A 15,079-nucleotide genomic window follows, 5' to 3' on the forward strand; every position below is an offset into this window, starting at 1 on the left:
GGCATGTGGGATCTTCCCGGCCCGGGGCACGAACCCGTGTCCCCTGCATTGGCAGGCGGACTCCCAACCACTGCGCCACCAGGGAAGACCCAAGCGCATTTTTAAAGGAAGGTCTGGGGAGATTTTTACAGTGAGGTGATGGAGATGGAGTTTATTACCTACCTTTTGCAAATTCATCTACCTTTTGCTTGTAAATAAGTCTACAGGTTTCAATGATTAAAAAAATCTGTGGGGCCTTCCCTGGTGGTGCAGTGGTTGAGAATCCACCTGCCAATGCAGGGGACATGGGTTCAAGCCCTGGTCCGGGAAGATCCCACATGCCGTGGAGCAGCTAAGCCCGTGCACCACAACTACTGAGCCCACGTGCCGCAACTACTGAAAGCCTGCGTGCCTAGAGCCTATGCTCTGCAACAAGAGAGGCCACCGCAATGAGAAGCCCGTGCACCACAACTACTGAGCCTGCGCTCTAGAGCCTGCGAGCCACAACTACTGAGCCCACGTGCCGCAACTACTGAAAGCCTGCGTGCCTAGAGCCTATGCTCTGCAACAAGAGAGGCCACCGCAATGAGAAGCCCGTGCACCACAATGAAGAGTAGCCCCCGCTCGCCACAACTAGAGAAAGCCCACGTGCAGCAATGAAGACCCAACACAGTTCAAAATAAAATAAAAAATAAAATAAAATAAATTACATTAAAAAAAAAATCTGTGGGGCTTCCCTGGTGGTGCAGAGGTTGAGAGTCCGCCTGCCGATGCAGGGGACACGGGTTCGTGCCCCGGTCCGGGAGGATCCCACATGCCGCGGAGCGGCGGGGCCCGTGAGCCATGGCCGCTGAGCCTGCGCGTCCAGAGCCTGTGCTCCGCAACGGGAGAGGCCACAACAGTGAGAGGCCCGCGTACCGCAAAAAAAAAAAAAAAAAAAAAATCTGTGGCTGTACACTGGACTCAGTAAGCAGGCTTCTCCACATTTCCTGTTTATTTAGGCCCTCTTCAGGGTGCTTAAATCTGGGTAGTTAATGGAATTGGGAAGTTTTAACAGGGTCCTTGTTATAATTTTTGAGCAGGATGCAGTTTTTGGCAACCAGAGGCTTACTGTGGTACCCAGTCAGTCTAACGGGAAGATGCCTTTTCCACAATGCTTAGGTGTGATTTGTTGCACACTGTGCCTTATTTTACAGGTGGGTGCTTAAGCTCTGACTACCAATTCCTTCATCATTTGGAGCTGTTGTGATGAGGCTGCTCCACCTCTGAAAGGTATATTATGGGTTGTTTTGGCCAGAGATGTTGTCCCGTTTATGTAGAATGCTGGGCTGAGAGTTTGGTTCTTCATGCAGCTAAGAGATGCCGTATATGATCTCTTTACAAAGGAGAAGAAAACATATAAATCAAGATCGTGCTGAAGATGTTTTAGTCTTCAACCCATGGCTGCTGAAGCTTGGGCATTGCCTCAGAGTCGTCCTGAATTTCTGTTACTGTTGAGGACTCTCAATGTTGAAAGCATAGGAGATGAAATCAAACCTTTCTTACACGTGACCCACCTGGGGAGCGACCTCCACTTTCAGCAGGTTTACCCCGCTGCAATAATGTGAGAATTTTTTGACATTTGACTGATACACAGGAATAGATACTATAGAGGAGAAAGAGAGGGAAGAAAACGTGGCATGTCATTTAGGCCTGGTGGCTGTTGGTTGTGGTTAAAGAGAAATGGCCCTCCTTCTGTTAACTGTTGAGGGGCAGCGTGGGGGCATTTGTATTCCACAACCCCAAAACCCGGTCCGCCAGTTAGGGCCATGCTGATGGAGCAATGCAAATCAGTGCCACGCTGAGGAGCCCAAATGCCCAACCAGATGTGGGCTACTTGTGCTATTTTTCTAATGAAAATGTCTCGTTAGAAGGAGCAGCATCTATGTGAGCCAGTGAGCCACAGGGGTGAGGTGATGGCTGGGGTCATATGTCAGGTCAGGGGGTGGTAGGGTACTTGAGAAAGAAGACAGCTGCCATTACCCTTGGGAACACGAGCCTGATATTGCCAGAGCCCGAGATCTTTCAAGAGAGGCCAGAAAGCTTGATTTCCGTGCGACCCTCCTAAATGTTAAAACACCTCTTGGATAACTGAATCACTTTGCCGTACACCTGAAACTAACACAGTGTTGTAAATCAACTATATTTCAATTGAAAAACCCCACATCTTGGCCCGCGGGCTGTCAGTTTGCAATCCTTGGCTAAGAAAGAATAGCTCTAGTTGTGGGTTTCTTAATAAGGAAATGCCTAATTTCCTTTTCTCCTTGTTTTTGTCAGGCTTACTAGAAAGCAGCACTCGGCTAAAACCCCACGAAGCCCAGAACTACAGAAAGAAGGCGTTGTGGGTCTCCTGGTTCTCCATTATTGTCACCCTAGCCCTGGCGGTGGCTGCCTTTAGTGAGTATCCGGCGTCTTGCTGATCGATGTATGTGCCGGTGTTGCCTGTTTTATTCTCTGACTCCTATGGGATGTGCTTTTGCTTTTAGCTGACTGTCATTGATGAGTAAATTTTTTTCAATGGTTGCATAGTCAGGTTGCTTATAAATTAGCAAAATGGCTTCTCTCCTCTGCAGAGGCAAGAGGTGGTTAAGAAGAAGAAATAGAGAATGTGGCTGGGGGCTTTGGCTCTTATCAGTATGCGGGTTCGTGGCAGTAGATTCTGGCTGCCAGCTGAATAGTGAAGATATTCTCTTGGTGGATGCCTTCAGCCTGGGCTGACATGTGACAAATATACATCCTTGAGATTCGTATTTTGAGCTTCATGCCACCAGATGAGTGCAATCTTTCCCCCGATTATATCTGCGTAAGGTTTAGAATAAAATCATCCGTTCGTTTTAATGAAAGGAGAATGGGAGGGTCCTCGCTCAAGTTTTCAGTGGCCACGGAAACAAAAATATTTATCATAATCAAGAGGAACTAAGACAACTGAACACTTTCTGCCCATGGATGATCCTGTTTCCGTGTTAGGAAGCCCCATGACATGCGTTTTCTCTGCTAACATTTGCAGCCTATAGAGATGTGTGTGTGGTATTTATTATTACATCGTGCAGTGATTCACAAGCTTAAGCAGTGACATTCAGCTTCAGCTCAACCTTGCTGGAAACCACAATGTTTTTAATTTATTTTCTTTAATGTTAGGGAAAAGAATGTATTTTGTGCATTTCATGATTAATTTATGACTTTAACAGAACGATCTATATTCTAAGTGATGAGTATCGTACGAGGTGTCTCATGTGATACCCCACAGAGTAGGAGAAGAAAGGTCTGTGTCCGCCGGAAGATGCTGCCCTGTGTGTGTTTGAAATTCCATTCTGCACAGTTAGAGCTGCTGCTGGAAGTTGGTGTTGGCTCCCAAGAGGGAATATTAGAATTTGACCAAGTGCTCCCAGCAAAACTCAGCATATATTCCTGGAAGCAATTTATATTGGAAACACTGTAGTATCATGTCTTGGCTTTTTGTTTTGTTTTTTAATTTTTTTTTTCTGATAACTGTTTTTTTTTTTTTAAAGGGAGGTTGCAATTTTAATTTATTAATTAATTATTTATTTATGGCTGTGTTGGGTCTTCGTTTCTGTGCGTGGGCTTTCTCTAGTTGTGGCAAGTGGGGGCCACTCCTTAGCGCGGTGCGCGGGCCTCTCGCTATCATGGCCTCTCCCGTTGCGGAGCACAGGCTGCAGATGCGCAGGCTCAGTAATTGTGGCTCACGGGCTCAGTTGCTCCGTGGCACGTGGGATCTCCCCAGACCAGGGCTCGAACCTGTGTCCCCTGCATTGGCAGGCAGATTCTCAACCACTGTGCCACCAGTGAAGCCCTGTTTTTTGTTTTCTTAAAGCCACACATTTAGCAGCCAAGAATAATGCATTGCAGGGTACAAACATTTACTAGTGAGCCAGAAATCTGATCAAGAAGAATTCTGGGAAGGGTAAGCTGGGACAAAGTGAGAGAGTGGCATGGACATATATACAGTACCAAACGTAAAATAGATAGCTAGTGGGAAGCAGCCACATAGCACAGGGAGATCAGCTCGGTGCTTTGTGACTGTCTGGAGGGGGGGGATAGGGAGGGTGGGAGGGAGGGAGTCGCAAGAGGGAAGAGATATGGGAACATACGTATATGTATAACTGATTCACTTTGTTATAAAGCAGAAACTAGCACAACATTATAAAGCAATTACACTCCAATAAAGATGTTAAAAAAAAAGAGGAATTCTGATTCCTGAAAATAGCTCTTTCTCATCCTTTTTTTTTTTAAATGCTGAATCAAAAATAAGGAGCCCAGTTGATGTCCCTGGAGCCCGACTGATGTCCCTGCAGGATAATTTGGTTGCGGTAGCTGGTGGTGGGGTCCGAATCTGACACCATAATTTACACATGGAAAGAAAGAGGAATGCCAGGAAGGGAGAGGTGATTTACAAACAGAATAATAGTTACTCAGGTGCACGGCTGTGTGCCTGATAGAGATGTTAACGACTCTATAACGTGGGTGTTTGAATGAAGACCTGAATGTGAAGAAATACTGAGCAAGTCTTTCCTTTGGGAGAAGAAACCTACGTTTGATGTCTTTAATCTCAGAATAAGAACAAATTTGGAGGAAATTTTGGTTTCCCGTATTATGCCTGATCACTTGAGTTATCATAAAAACTTTGTTCCATTTCTTATAATAGGAAAAGACTGTTGCATAATGCATATGGAATTCGAATATTGCTTTGTGAGAAGCGTTCTGTTTCTTTTCAGAATGGTCTTACCACTTTTTTACGGCAAGCAAGCAATTTAACTCCTGTAAGTTCTTGCCTATAAAATGTTGGCATTGATATACACATGATATGATCTTTGTTGCTTTCTATGATACAGTTAATTTGTTCCCAAGTTGCTTTCAACTTGTTCTGGTCCAGTGAAACCAAAACAGGTAGAGGATAAACTATGTTTTTTCCCACCTTAACTACAGAGTAGCTTCAGTGTACGTGCACCTGTCTGTGTTTCGTATTTTAGGCCCTTAAGGCGGCCTGTGGCTGTGTTGTTAGCGCTGCTGGTTTTACTCTTTAGTTTCCTAAGTTTATTTTGTAATATGAAACATTAAAAAAAATTTAAGGCATCGTTTACATGTTGACAGGCCTTCGCTCAATCCTTTTCATAGTTTTGGAGGGAGAGAAAATCAGTAGAGATTAAGCGATATAAACTGACTTTTGAAGTTGTGTAAATTAGTATTTCAAGGAAAATGCAAGGAAAATTGCTATAGAATGCAGTGCTTTGAGATGGCAGAGAAGTGTTCGGAGTGTGTGTGTGTGTGTGTGTGTGTGTGTGCGTGCGTGTGCGTTGCCGGGGGGTTATAATCATGGTGAAGAGTTAGAAGACTGTGTTTATTGTCATGCCTTCTTGCCACTACTGGATGGTAAACTCTTTGGGGGCAGGATGAACATCTTTACATGGAATCAGTACTCAAGATGGTTGAATTAATGAACTGAGAGAAATCTTAAAAAGTGTTTTTTCAGTTAAGTGGAAGGAAAAGATTTCTTAGAAATAAATTTCATCTAAACATTTGTTTAGATACCAGGCTTAGGTCTCATTTATTTTATGAACAATTGAAATCTTGTCGAGACAGCTGGAAAATCCGACAGCCATTCTCTGGCTAAGGGCCTTGGCTTGGAGCTGTATCTGCAGGTTCAGTTAGAAACCCATCTTTATCTCCCCACCTGCCATTTTCTCTTTACTCGTAGATGCTGATTTTTAGCTGAGCATCCTCTGGAGAAAGGCTGTTGTCTCTTTTGTGTTTGGAAATCAGGCTGCTGGCTATATATACGTTAGGCGGGCACTTTTCCTCAGGGCTGGGAAGATTTGTATTTTTACATAGTGTGTACATTGCAAACAAAGACTGTTACCCTTTACTTCCTATATGCTTCCAAGTAATCAGGTATATGCCGTGTTTTCCCAAATTAGTACTTTCCAAAAGACCATTAGATGAAACTAGCTTTGGTCAGTATTACTGAGTGATCTGTGGCAAATCACTTACATATGTAACGATGGTTGACATTCATATGTCTGGTGTAGTTTTAAAAATTAGGTGAATTTTCAGAGTTTGTGACTTGAAAGTATTTTGAGAGGAATATGTGCTTTGAAAGGGAAATGAACTATTTTTGATAATACTTGGTAATGTAGTGATTCTTTGGACCTGCTCAAATGCTGATATAAAACCAGATGGTAATACATCTTGAATATTTCAGAGAGAGCTCTAGTTTGGCTTTAAAATTACTTCTGTTTATAATCGGTAGGCAGCATGGAAAATGGCAATCCTGTTATGAACAAACCTTAAAAAAAATCTGTTTTAATAATGAGGCTAGAAAGAGAACAGAAGTTCTTTTTCAAAATTCAGAGTTTTGACATCATTGATGTCTTTGTTAGAATGATTTAGGAAAATGCATTCTAACTCTTTCTGAGCTTTGAATGAGTGCAAGTTAATTTTTAGGCACTCAATACATGTTCTGTGAGAAATGAAGATATATTTGAAACATTCTCAGGGGAAAACTTTTCCTAAGATACACAGTTCTACTTAAAAAAAAAAGTACTCCAAACCAAGATCTTCTCAGAAAAAGCTCACTCAAAAATTTTGTGAATCAGTAGATTTAAGAATTAGAAAATTTTCTGGGGCTTCCCTGGTGGCGCAGTTGTTGAGAGTCCACCTGCCGATGCAGGGGACACAGGTTCTTGCCCCGGTCCGGGAAGATCCCACATGCCGCGGAGCAGCTGGGCCCGTGAGCCATGGCTGCTGAGCCTGCGCGTCTGGAGCCTGTGCTCCGCAACGGGAGAGGCCACAACAGTGAGAGAGGCCCGCGGACCCCAAAAAAAAAAAAAAAAAAAAGAATTAGAAAATTTTCTGAAAGGACTGATTTTATATTTGGGAGTTTTAAAGTAATATATCTCGTTTTCATATAAACTGTTGACCCTTAAAAATGGTAGAATAAGTGTACTTATTCTTTTTATTTTTAATTTGTGAGTCCAAGAGTTGAGAGCTAAGTGAAATGAAATTACAGATTCTGCTATAAACTCAGCAAAATATGTCTGGGAACTTTTTTAGGTATCTCTCAAGTGACACATTTGTGAGGTGGGAAAGAAGACAGAAGATCCTCCAGTGGCTTTCTGGTGCCCTAAGAGTAAAATCTAAATAGTTACAGTGGTGGGACTTCCCTGGCGGTCCAGTGGTTAAGACTCTGCTTCCAGTGCAGGAGGACAGTCGGGGAACTAAGATCCTGTATGACCCGTGGCGTGGCCAAAAAAAATTTTACAGTGGCCTAAAACGTGCGTCCTGATCTGACCCTTGCCCCACTTTCTCAGACACCCCAACTTCTCCTTAGGATGTGAGTGGGCATCCTTCAGCAAAGCTCATCTTCCCATGGATCTCCAGGTGGCTGAATCCTCAGAGGGGCCTCCCCAGCCACCAGGACTCATCCCCCAGAGTAGTTTTACCCTTCACACAGTGTATTTTCTTCATCCCAGTTTTCCCCTTTGTGTCCCCAATGCCATTGGATGATGACAGCTGTGAGGGCCTCGCCTCTCCTGCCTGTGTCCTTAAGACTCAGCCCCTGAGCTGTTTCCCTGAACCAAAGACTTCAACACTCGGTTTCTATTCTGTTCATAGAATGATCCTTCGTGTTGTTTGCTGTTCTTTTTTATTCCTATCGATAAAAGAAGTATGTGCACATTATAAAAATGCATGAGGCCAAAGGTACACGGTGCCAGTCTCTTTTCCATCCTAAGCTCTCTCCCTGTTACTGCTCCTCCCAGACGATGTTTGTTGCCCGTGTCTTGTATTTTCTTCTAGATATTCTCTGGGCATGGGAAGCCCAGATGTGGTGCCATGCACGCTTTCCGTTGGTACTTAGGATAGATATGGCATCTTATTCTTGCTGGTCTTCCAAAGAGCCCGGCCTCTTCCCAAGCTGCTGTTTCCCTAGTGTAGTGTGAAGTCGATTCGAGGTGGAGATTTTTCCGGAACAACTTCCCAACCACGGCCTGCCTGAGCCAGGTGACACGGTGGGGGCAGGATGTGGGCAGGAAGCTTGTGAGCCACATCCTGGGCGTGCTAAGTTGGATAACTTGCTACCCGGGAACGTGCCGGGCGAATGATAACCGGGGATGCTGATTCTGAGAGGTGGAAACCGGGAGGGAGGAACAGGCTGAAACGCAGTTTGGGCGCCTCATCCTGACAACACGCCCTGCCTCTGGGTTCCTCCTTCATATCCTCGAGGTCATGACCTCACAGGTTGCTGCCTGGTCCCCTCCCCCATATGTTGGCTCAGTGATGCCTCACGGACACAGAGTAGTGTTTTCGTCCCACCCCTTTGCTTACCTAAAGGCTCCTCCTGATTTTGGCCCCGCCTTCCTGGCTGTGCTCGGCTCCTCCCATCTCCTGGCCATGCCAGCCCACAAGCACCCTCGTGTAGTTCCCCAAATGCTGCGTCCAGCCCTGCGCTCTCATACCCATGCACCTGCTCTGCCCTTGGCCTCAGATGCCCTTTGTTCCTGACCCCCCGCTTTGTTTTCTTGCTAAATTGTACTTATCCCCCAAAACTGAGATGAAAGATCCCCTCTTCCAGGAAGCATTCCTTGACCCTCCGGGCTGTCTGAAATGCCCCTTTTGCCCATAGCCGCGTGGGCACCCAGCACAGGAACGTGACACACAATCATTGTCGCTCTGTGCACTGATACACCCTCCTCACAGGCAGGGCGCCGTCTTCTCCATTCTGCTTTCTCAGCCCCTAACACAGTTGGCGCTCAGATATTGGTTGGACTGGAGTAGTTTTTGACATCTCCCTGCTGAGGCCACCGTGGCTGCAGCAGGTTGAGGATGTACATTTGCAGGTAAAGAGCTCCGAAAAAGGCACGGCAGCGTTTTCAAGTGAATGGAAACAAGGGGGAAAGCCGTCTTCAACTTTGTGGGGAAGGGGGAAGGGGCATGCAGGCCCCTTCTCTCCCCCTCCCCCTCATTCCACTCTCCTGCCCTCCCCTCTCCCTCTGCCTCCTCTTGGACCGAAGGATCCAGGTTCTTTTGACCGGACTCGCTTGTGGCTGTTAGGAGAGCACATCTTCCTGAGTCTCCACACTAACCATGAGCTGCTGTTTCTAGCCACAGTGGAGGAGGGGTCTTAGCAGCTGCTTGCTTGTTCTGCCTTCCTTCTCCCTGCATTCTGCACATAGCCTTTAATTAAAAGTGTGGCCAGGGTGCATTTGCATGGGAGTGTCTTTGTCACACAGCGGTGGCAGTGACTCAGGGGAGCTGGGCAGTGAGCCCCGGCTGGACTCATCTCATTAGGCTCGCCGGGTCCTTGCCCCTCCTTGCTTGCGCCTGGGCTCTGCAAGGAAACAGCCCAGAGCCCTGTGGGAAATTCCTGAGGGCTTTTCCTATTGCCTCTCAGTCTCTTTCTAGGCATATTTGTTAGCTGGTTGGACGAGAAGGGGTTTTCTGGTCTGCTTGTACTCCAGGGTTGTGATTTGGTCCTCTGGGAGTTGCGTCTTGAAGATGAATGTCTGGCAAACTTCTTGACAGGAGGTTATTTCCTCGTGTCCCATCCTGAGGGCTGAAGATGATGCCAGAGTTTGGGAGATAACCCTCCTTCCCCCAGTAAAGGGACCTGTTCCTCACTCTCTGCCAACTCTCCCATGCCTATCAGCTCATCCTTCCTTCCAGCTGGTGGATGTGTTCATCCAGTCCTTAGCGAACTTCTGTTGCCTGTCTGCTCTGCTAGGTATGACAGAGAACATTAGGAAGTGGGACATGGACCCAGAGACTGTCATACAGAGTGAGGTAAGTCAGAAAGAGAAAAACAAATATCGTATATTAACACATATATGTGGAATCTAGAAAAATGGTACAGATGAACCGGTTTGCAAGGCAGAAATAGAGACACAGATGTAGAGAACAAACGTATGGACACCAAGGGGGGAAGGCGCGGGGGAGGGGTGGGGATGGTGGGATGAACTGGGAGATTGGGATTGACATGTATACACTAATATGTATAAAACAGATAACTAATAAGAACCTGCTGTATAGAAAAAATTACATTAAAAAAAAAAAGGAAGTGGGACAGTCTCTTGGTCCCCTTGAAGAGCTCCAGCCTAATGGGAAGGGGAACTCCGCAGATGTCAGAGCAAATAGTGGGGGCTGGAGGACTTTTGCCTTCAGTGAAAGGATGGACCAGAATAAACCCACTCACCAGCCTAGGAAGACAATAAGGAAGCTTATCTGACTCGGCTTAGCTTGGTGAGGGCTGGGAAGTGTTCCACTAGAATTCATAACCACGGGACTGACCTTGTGCAAGTTTGTGTTTGGAATTTTCCTAGGTTGGTTTCCTAAGAAACAGACCCTGAGACTCTGAGATTTACTGCAAGATGTGTATTGGGAGTGGAGGCTGGGAGAGGCTCTAAGGAATAATACCTGAAAGGGAGCAAGGGAATCAAGATTGGGCAGAGGGAGAAGTTGAACTTCGATGCTGTTACCTCAGAGGCTTGTCCTACAGGGACTTAGAAGCTGGAATGGCCCTTCAGAATTTTCTAATTGAAGCAAGGTTGTCAGAGCAGTCATTGGTGTGAGCTGCCCCACGGAAAAGTGTAACCTTGGCAGAGGAAGCTTCCTTCAGTTGAGGCTGGTTCCAGGAGAGGGACGTAACTGTGAGCCGTTAGCAGCCCTCATTCCTGGTGGCTTGAGGAATGAATGCTCAGGTCCTGAGGGAGGATCCAGGGGATATACCATGGCATCTGCTTTAGGAGTTTATCCTGCCCGAGTAGCCTACGAACCCTCAAGCTGAGATATTAACAGAGACGTGGCTCTAGGTCAGAAATATCCCTGGAGTGCCTGAAAGAAGCAAGTGTAGAACCTCAGGTAAGTCCCAGCAGCATCCCATGGATGATGCTCCACCAAAGATGAGCTCATAATCCAACAATAGGAAGCTCCTGAGAAAGGATCCACCATGACTAAGTCAGACAGCATGTGATTAGAACTCCCAATTCCAGAGAAGAGAATTACCTGACAAAATCTTTAAAATGCGTATATGTAGTGAGTAGACAATCAAAAAGGAATCAAACACGTGAAAGGAAAAGACACTGAAAAGACCAAATGGAAAGTAACCAAAGAAATATATATTTTTGTTGTTTTTATGGAAGCCGTAACAGGGATGTAGTTTTTAAAAATTTAAGATCTATAACAGCCCCCACTCTCTCTCCTCTCTGTTTCCTCCTTGTCCCCATCCTGGCAATGACTTTGCCTCTCTAGTTAGTTGATCCTTGCATTTACTCATATCTCTATAAATAACAGGCTTCTAATGCCAGCTCTTGAATTTTTGTCACTTAGGCATTATTTGTTGACTTCCCACCATGGAAGAAGATAATTTACTCTTCACCCTCCTCCTGGTCCCACACAAACATGCTGACTTCTCGGATTTCCATCCTTGCATAATAGTTATGCTTTGCATTATTATGACTACATACTTCTTGCTCACTGAGCTATATGGTGAAGGATTACTTCTTTCCTGCACCATTTTTCATTTTCTCTTGGTTTTACTATCTGTTTTGTTTAGTCCTACGTTTACTTTTCTCTGCATCTATTTCTTATTAAACTCTAATTCACCATTTTTATTCCAACCTCAACTTCTCTGTAATATTTTCAGATGCACTGATAATTCTGTCAGTTTCATCTTGAAGAAATCTCTCTTGGAGCTGTTTGACATCCTCTAATCTGTTTGGTTGCCCTTTTTATTAGGTGCCCAGATGCATCCTAGGATCACCCTTCACAAGGGATTTGGGCATTCCCTGTATTTTTCTCCTCTGCTGAGTTCCCCGTTTCCTGGATACCACGTTTTCTCTTCTCTGATTGACACCCTTATCTTCTTTTAGCTCCTCTATCTAGGAAGGGGTGCAAGGGAAGGGAAGCTTTCAAGCCTGAAATGTCATTAATATATCCTGACACTTGACTGATGCCTTCATAGAAAATTCTCGGTAGGACATAATGTTCTTTAAGAGTCTTGAAGTTCTTATTTGTAGGGTTACTATTTAAGTCCTAAACGTTTCTAAATCATAATCCTTTGTATGAGACTTGGCTGCAGTAGGGTCTTTTTCATGAATGTATGCCCTTCCTTTCTTTTTTTTTTTATTTGCCATTTATCTTTTTCTGTCTTTTTGCTCTACATTGTGGGAAATTTCCTCCACTTTATACTCCTGCGTTTCTATTGAGCTTTTCGTTCCTACTGTCAAGTTTATTTTTAATTGTCTGAGTGTGCCTTTTAAATAATCATCCAACTCTTGTTTTGTTGATCTTTTCCATAGATCTTTTCTTATCTTTCTGAGCAAATATTAATGATAGTTTAAAAAAATCTTTTTCTGGTTCTTGTGTTGTCTTCCTCCAAGGTGCTTTTTTTTTCCTGCTTGCCTTGGGTTCATGGCTCATGTGAGGAATCCTGTGAGTGGTGATCCTTGATAGTCTGTTCATATTAAGAGTGGGTGTTAAAAAAAAAAAAAAGAGGGGGGGTTTACGCCTATGTTCATAGCAGCACTATTTACAATAGCCAAGACATGGAAACAACCTAAATGTCCATCAACAGATGAATGGATAAAGAAGATGTGGCATATATACACAATGGAATTCTACTCAGCCATAAAAAAGAAGGAAATAATGCCATTTGCAGCAACATGGATAGACCTAGAGATTATCATAGTAAGTGAAGTAAGGCAAACAGAGAAAGACAAATACCGTATATCACTCATGTGGGATCTAAAATATGACACAGAGGAACTTACATACGAAACAGAAACAGACTCACAGATGTAGAACACAGACTTGTGGTTGCCAAGGGGGAGGGAGTGTGGGGGAGGGATGGATTGGGAGTTTGGGATTAGCAGATACAAACTGTTTTATAGAGAACGGGTAAACAACAAGGGCCTACTGTATAGTACAGGGAATTATATTCAATATCCTGTGATAAACCATAATGGAAAAAAATAAGAGACAAATAAAGTGGGTGTTTAAAAGCTGACTAGAATACACCATTGTAAAGCAATTATACTCCAATAAAGATGTTAAAAAAATAAAATAAAAAAATAATAAAAGCTGACTACAGTTCTGAACATGTAGATGGACTTCCCTGTGGGTTGGACTGGTTTTTTTTGGGTGGATTCCAGTTTAATACTTCCTGATCTTTCCTCTTGGACTTCCCAGGTTGCCCAGAGAAGGGCTTTCTGATCTTCCTGGAGGGTAGACACCTGACTGCCTGAGTTTTGCTAGCTAAATTGAGGAGGAAGATTGAGATCTCAGCATTCTATTTGGAATTCTTAACTTGGTCTGCCGGTTAAGAGCTCAGTTTGGATTTCCCACCTTTAGCTGAGTCTGGTGTTCCTCCAACAAGAGACTGTTGCACCTTCTTCAGAGAATAAACCTCTAGTGTCTGATAGGAGTTGGGGAGGGAATCTGGAGGAGTGGTTTTTAAATAGGCTTTGAACCAGTCATTCTGTTTTCCGTCTTCTCTTTGTTACCCTGTGCCACCAATTGTTGTTTTTTCTTCTTCAGTGCCCTGAGTGTAAATTGGGTTGCCTTTTTGCTTTCACACAGCTGCCTTAGGAATTTGCTTTCTGGAGTCTGTTAAATCAATTACTGCATGCCCATATGTTTTCTAACATCTAAAAATACTTTTTGCTGCCTCTTTCATTTTCTTTTTCTAATGGGGTTGTCTTTTTTTTTTTTTTTAAATATACCTCTACTTTTAGTGTAGTGAGTTTTTTAGAGGAAGCAAAAGTAAATGTGAGGAACCATCCTGCCATATTTCCCGGGAAGTGTCAAATACAGCAATTTATAGTGAAAAACATACTAAGTGAATCAGAAACCAATGAGAAATAGTGAACCAAAACATAGTCTGAGGAACTTACCCAGAATGTAGCACAAAGTAATTCTTCTCTTTCATATTTTCTAAGAGACATGAAAGTTAGGAAAATTTCTAAAATAAATGAATAAGGGTTCCAAAAGTAGAAAAAAGAGGAAATAGAGAATAGTCAGTATTTTTAGAAGTGTCTGAGGCTGTTTTGGAATTGATGGAAGGAGTGGAGTACATACGTTTCAAACCATTACAGGGGAAAAAGTTAAAAACTTAGTAGGCAGCAGGAGAAGTGAAAAAAGGCACAGAAAAAGCATAGAAAGGGCAAAACGTAGAAACAAATCCAAACATTTGAGTAATTTTAAAAATGTAAATGGCTTAAATCCATTAGGTAAAAGTCAGATAGCTTGGATTTTAAAAATCTAGCTGTATGCTGTTAGTAAGAGATAAACTTAAAACATAAGGTCACAGAATGGCTTAAGTATAGGGATAGAAAATATGTCTGACAAATAGGAACAAAAGGTTTTTGTTGCTATATTAATCAGAGAAAATAGAGGCTTGAAGACAAAATGCATTATTAGGTATAAAGGGTGTTACTGTATAAACAAAGGTTCAGTTCACACAGAAGACAAAACACTTGTGAATTTCTTATTCCAAACAAAGCTCCAAAGCCCCTACCAAAATTGATGGAATTATAGGTAGAGATTGATAAAATCATAATCATAATGGTAGACTTTATTGTAACTCTTGTACTTGTTGACAAATTAAAAGACAAAAAAACTAGTGAAGACGTCGAATATTTGAATTATGGAATTAAGTGGTTTTCCAATATTTTTGACTGCTATCTGTAGTAAAAAATGCACACGTCACCTAGTATATCGGAACTTATATTTTATGTATACACTACATGTCATCATATCTAAGCACATTTAATTATAATACGCAGCATGGTTTTTTTTATGCTACTAGGAAAATTAAAAAATGTTGTCATTGAACTATATCATACTGACCATGTGTGAATGACTTCATGTCACAGATTTTAAAATTAGAAAAAAAAAGTGCACTTGAACATTTCTCTTTCATTTGAAAAAAGTGCTGGTCACAACCTAATAAATTGATTTTCTGTGCCACCAGTGAGTTGTAACTTTCAGTTTAAAGAACACTGACCCAATGGGTCAATATAGAACCATGCGTCCAACAAGTCTGTTTAACGTT

General features: G+C 43.3%; 1 protein-coding gene across 1 annotated transcript in view; it reads left to right on the forward strand.

The window, feature by feature from the left end:
• The window catches only part of TMEM163 (transmembrane protein 163), a 257,272-nt gene that overhangs the window by 5,324 nt on the left and 236,869 nt on the right, over positions 1-15,079 (forward strand). Inside the window, exon 2 of the mRNA XM_007446031.1 lies at positions 2,296-2,415. Coding sequence (XP_007446093.1) covers positions 2,296-2,415 — 120 coding nt within the window. The remainder of the gene's footprint in view (positions 1-2,295; positions 2,416-15,079) is intronic.

This window comes from Lipotes vexillifer, unplaced genomic scaffold (assembly GCF_000442215.2).
Source record: "Lipotes vexillifer unplaced genomic scaffold, Lipotes_vexillifer_v1.1 scaffold1771, whole genome shotgun sequence".
In the NCBI taxonomy this organism is placed as follows: domain Eukaryota; kingdom Metazoa; phylum Chordata; class Mammalia; order Artiodactyla; family Lipotidae; genus Lipotes; species Lipotes vexillifer.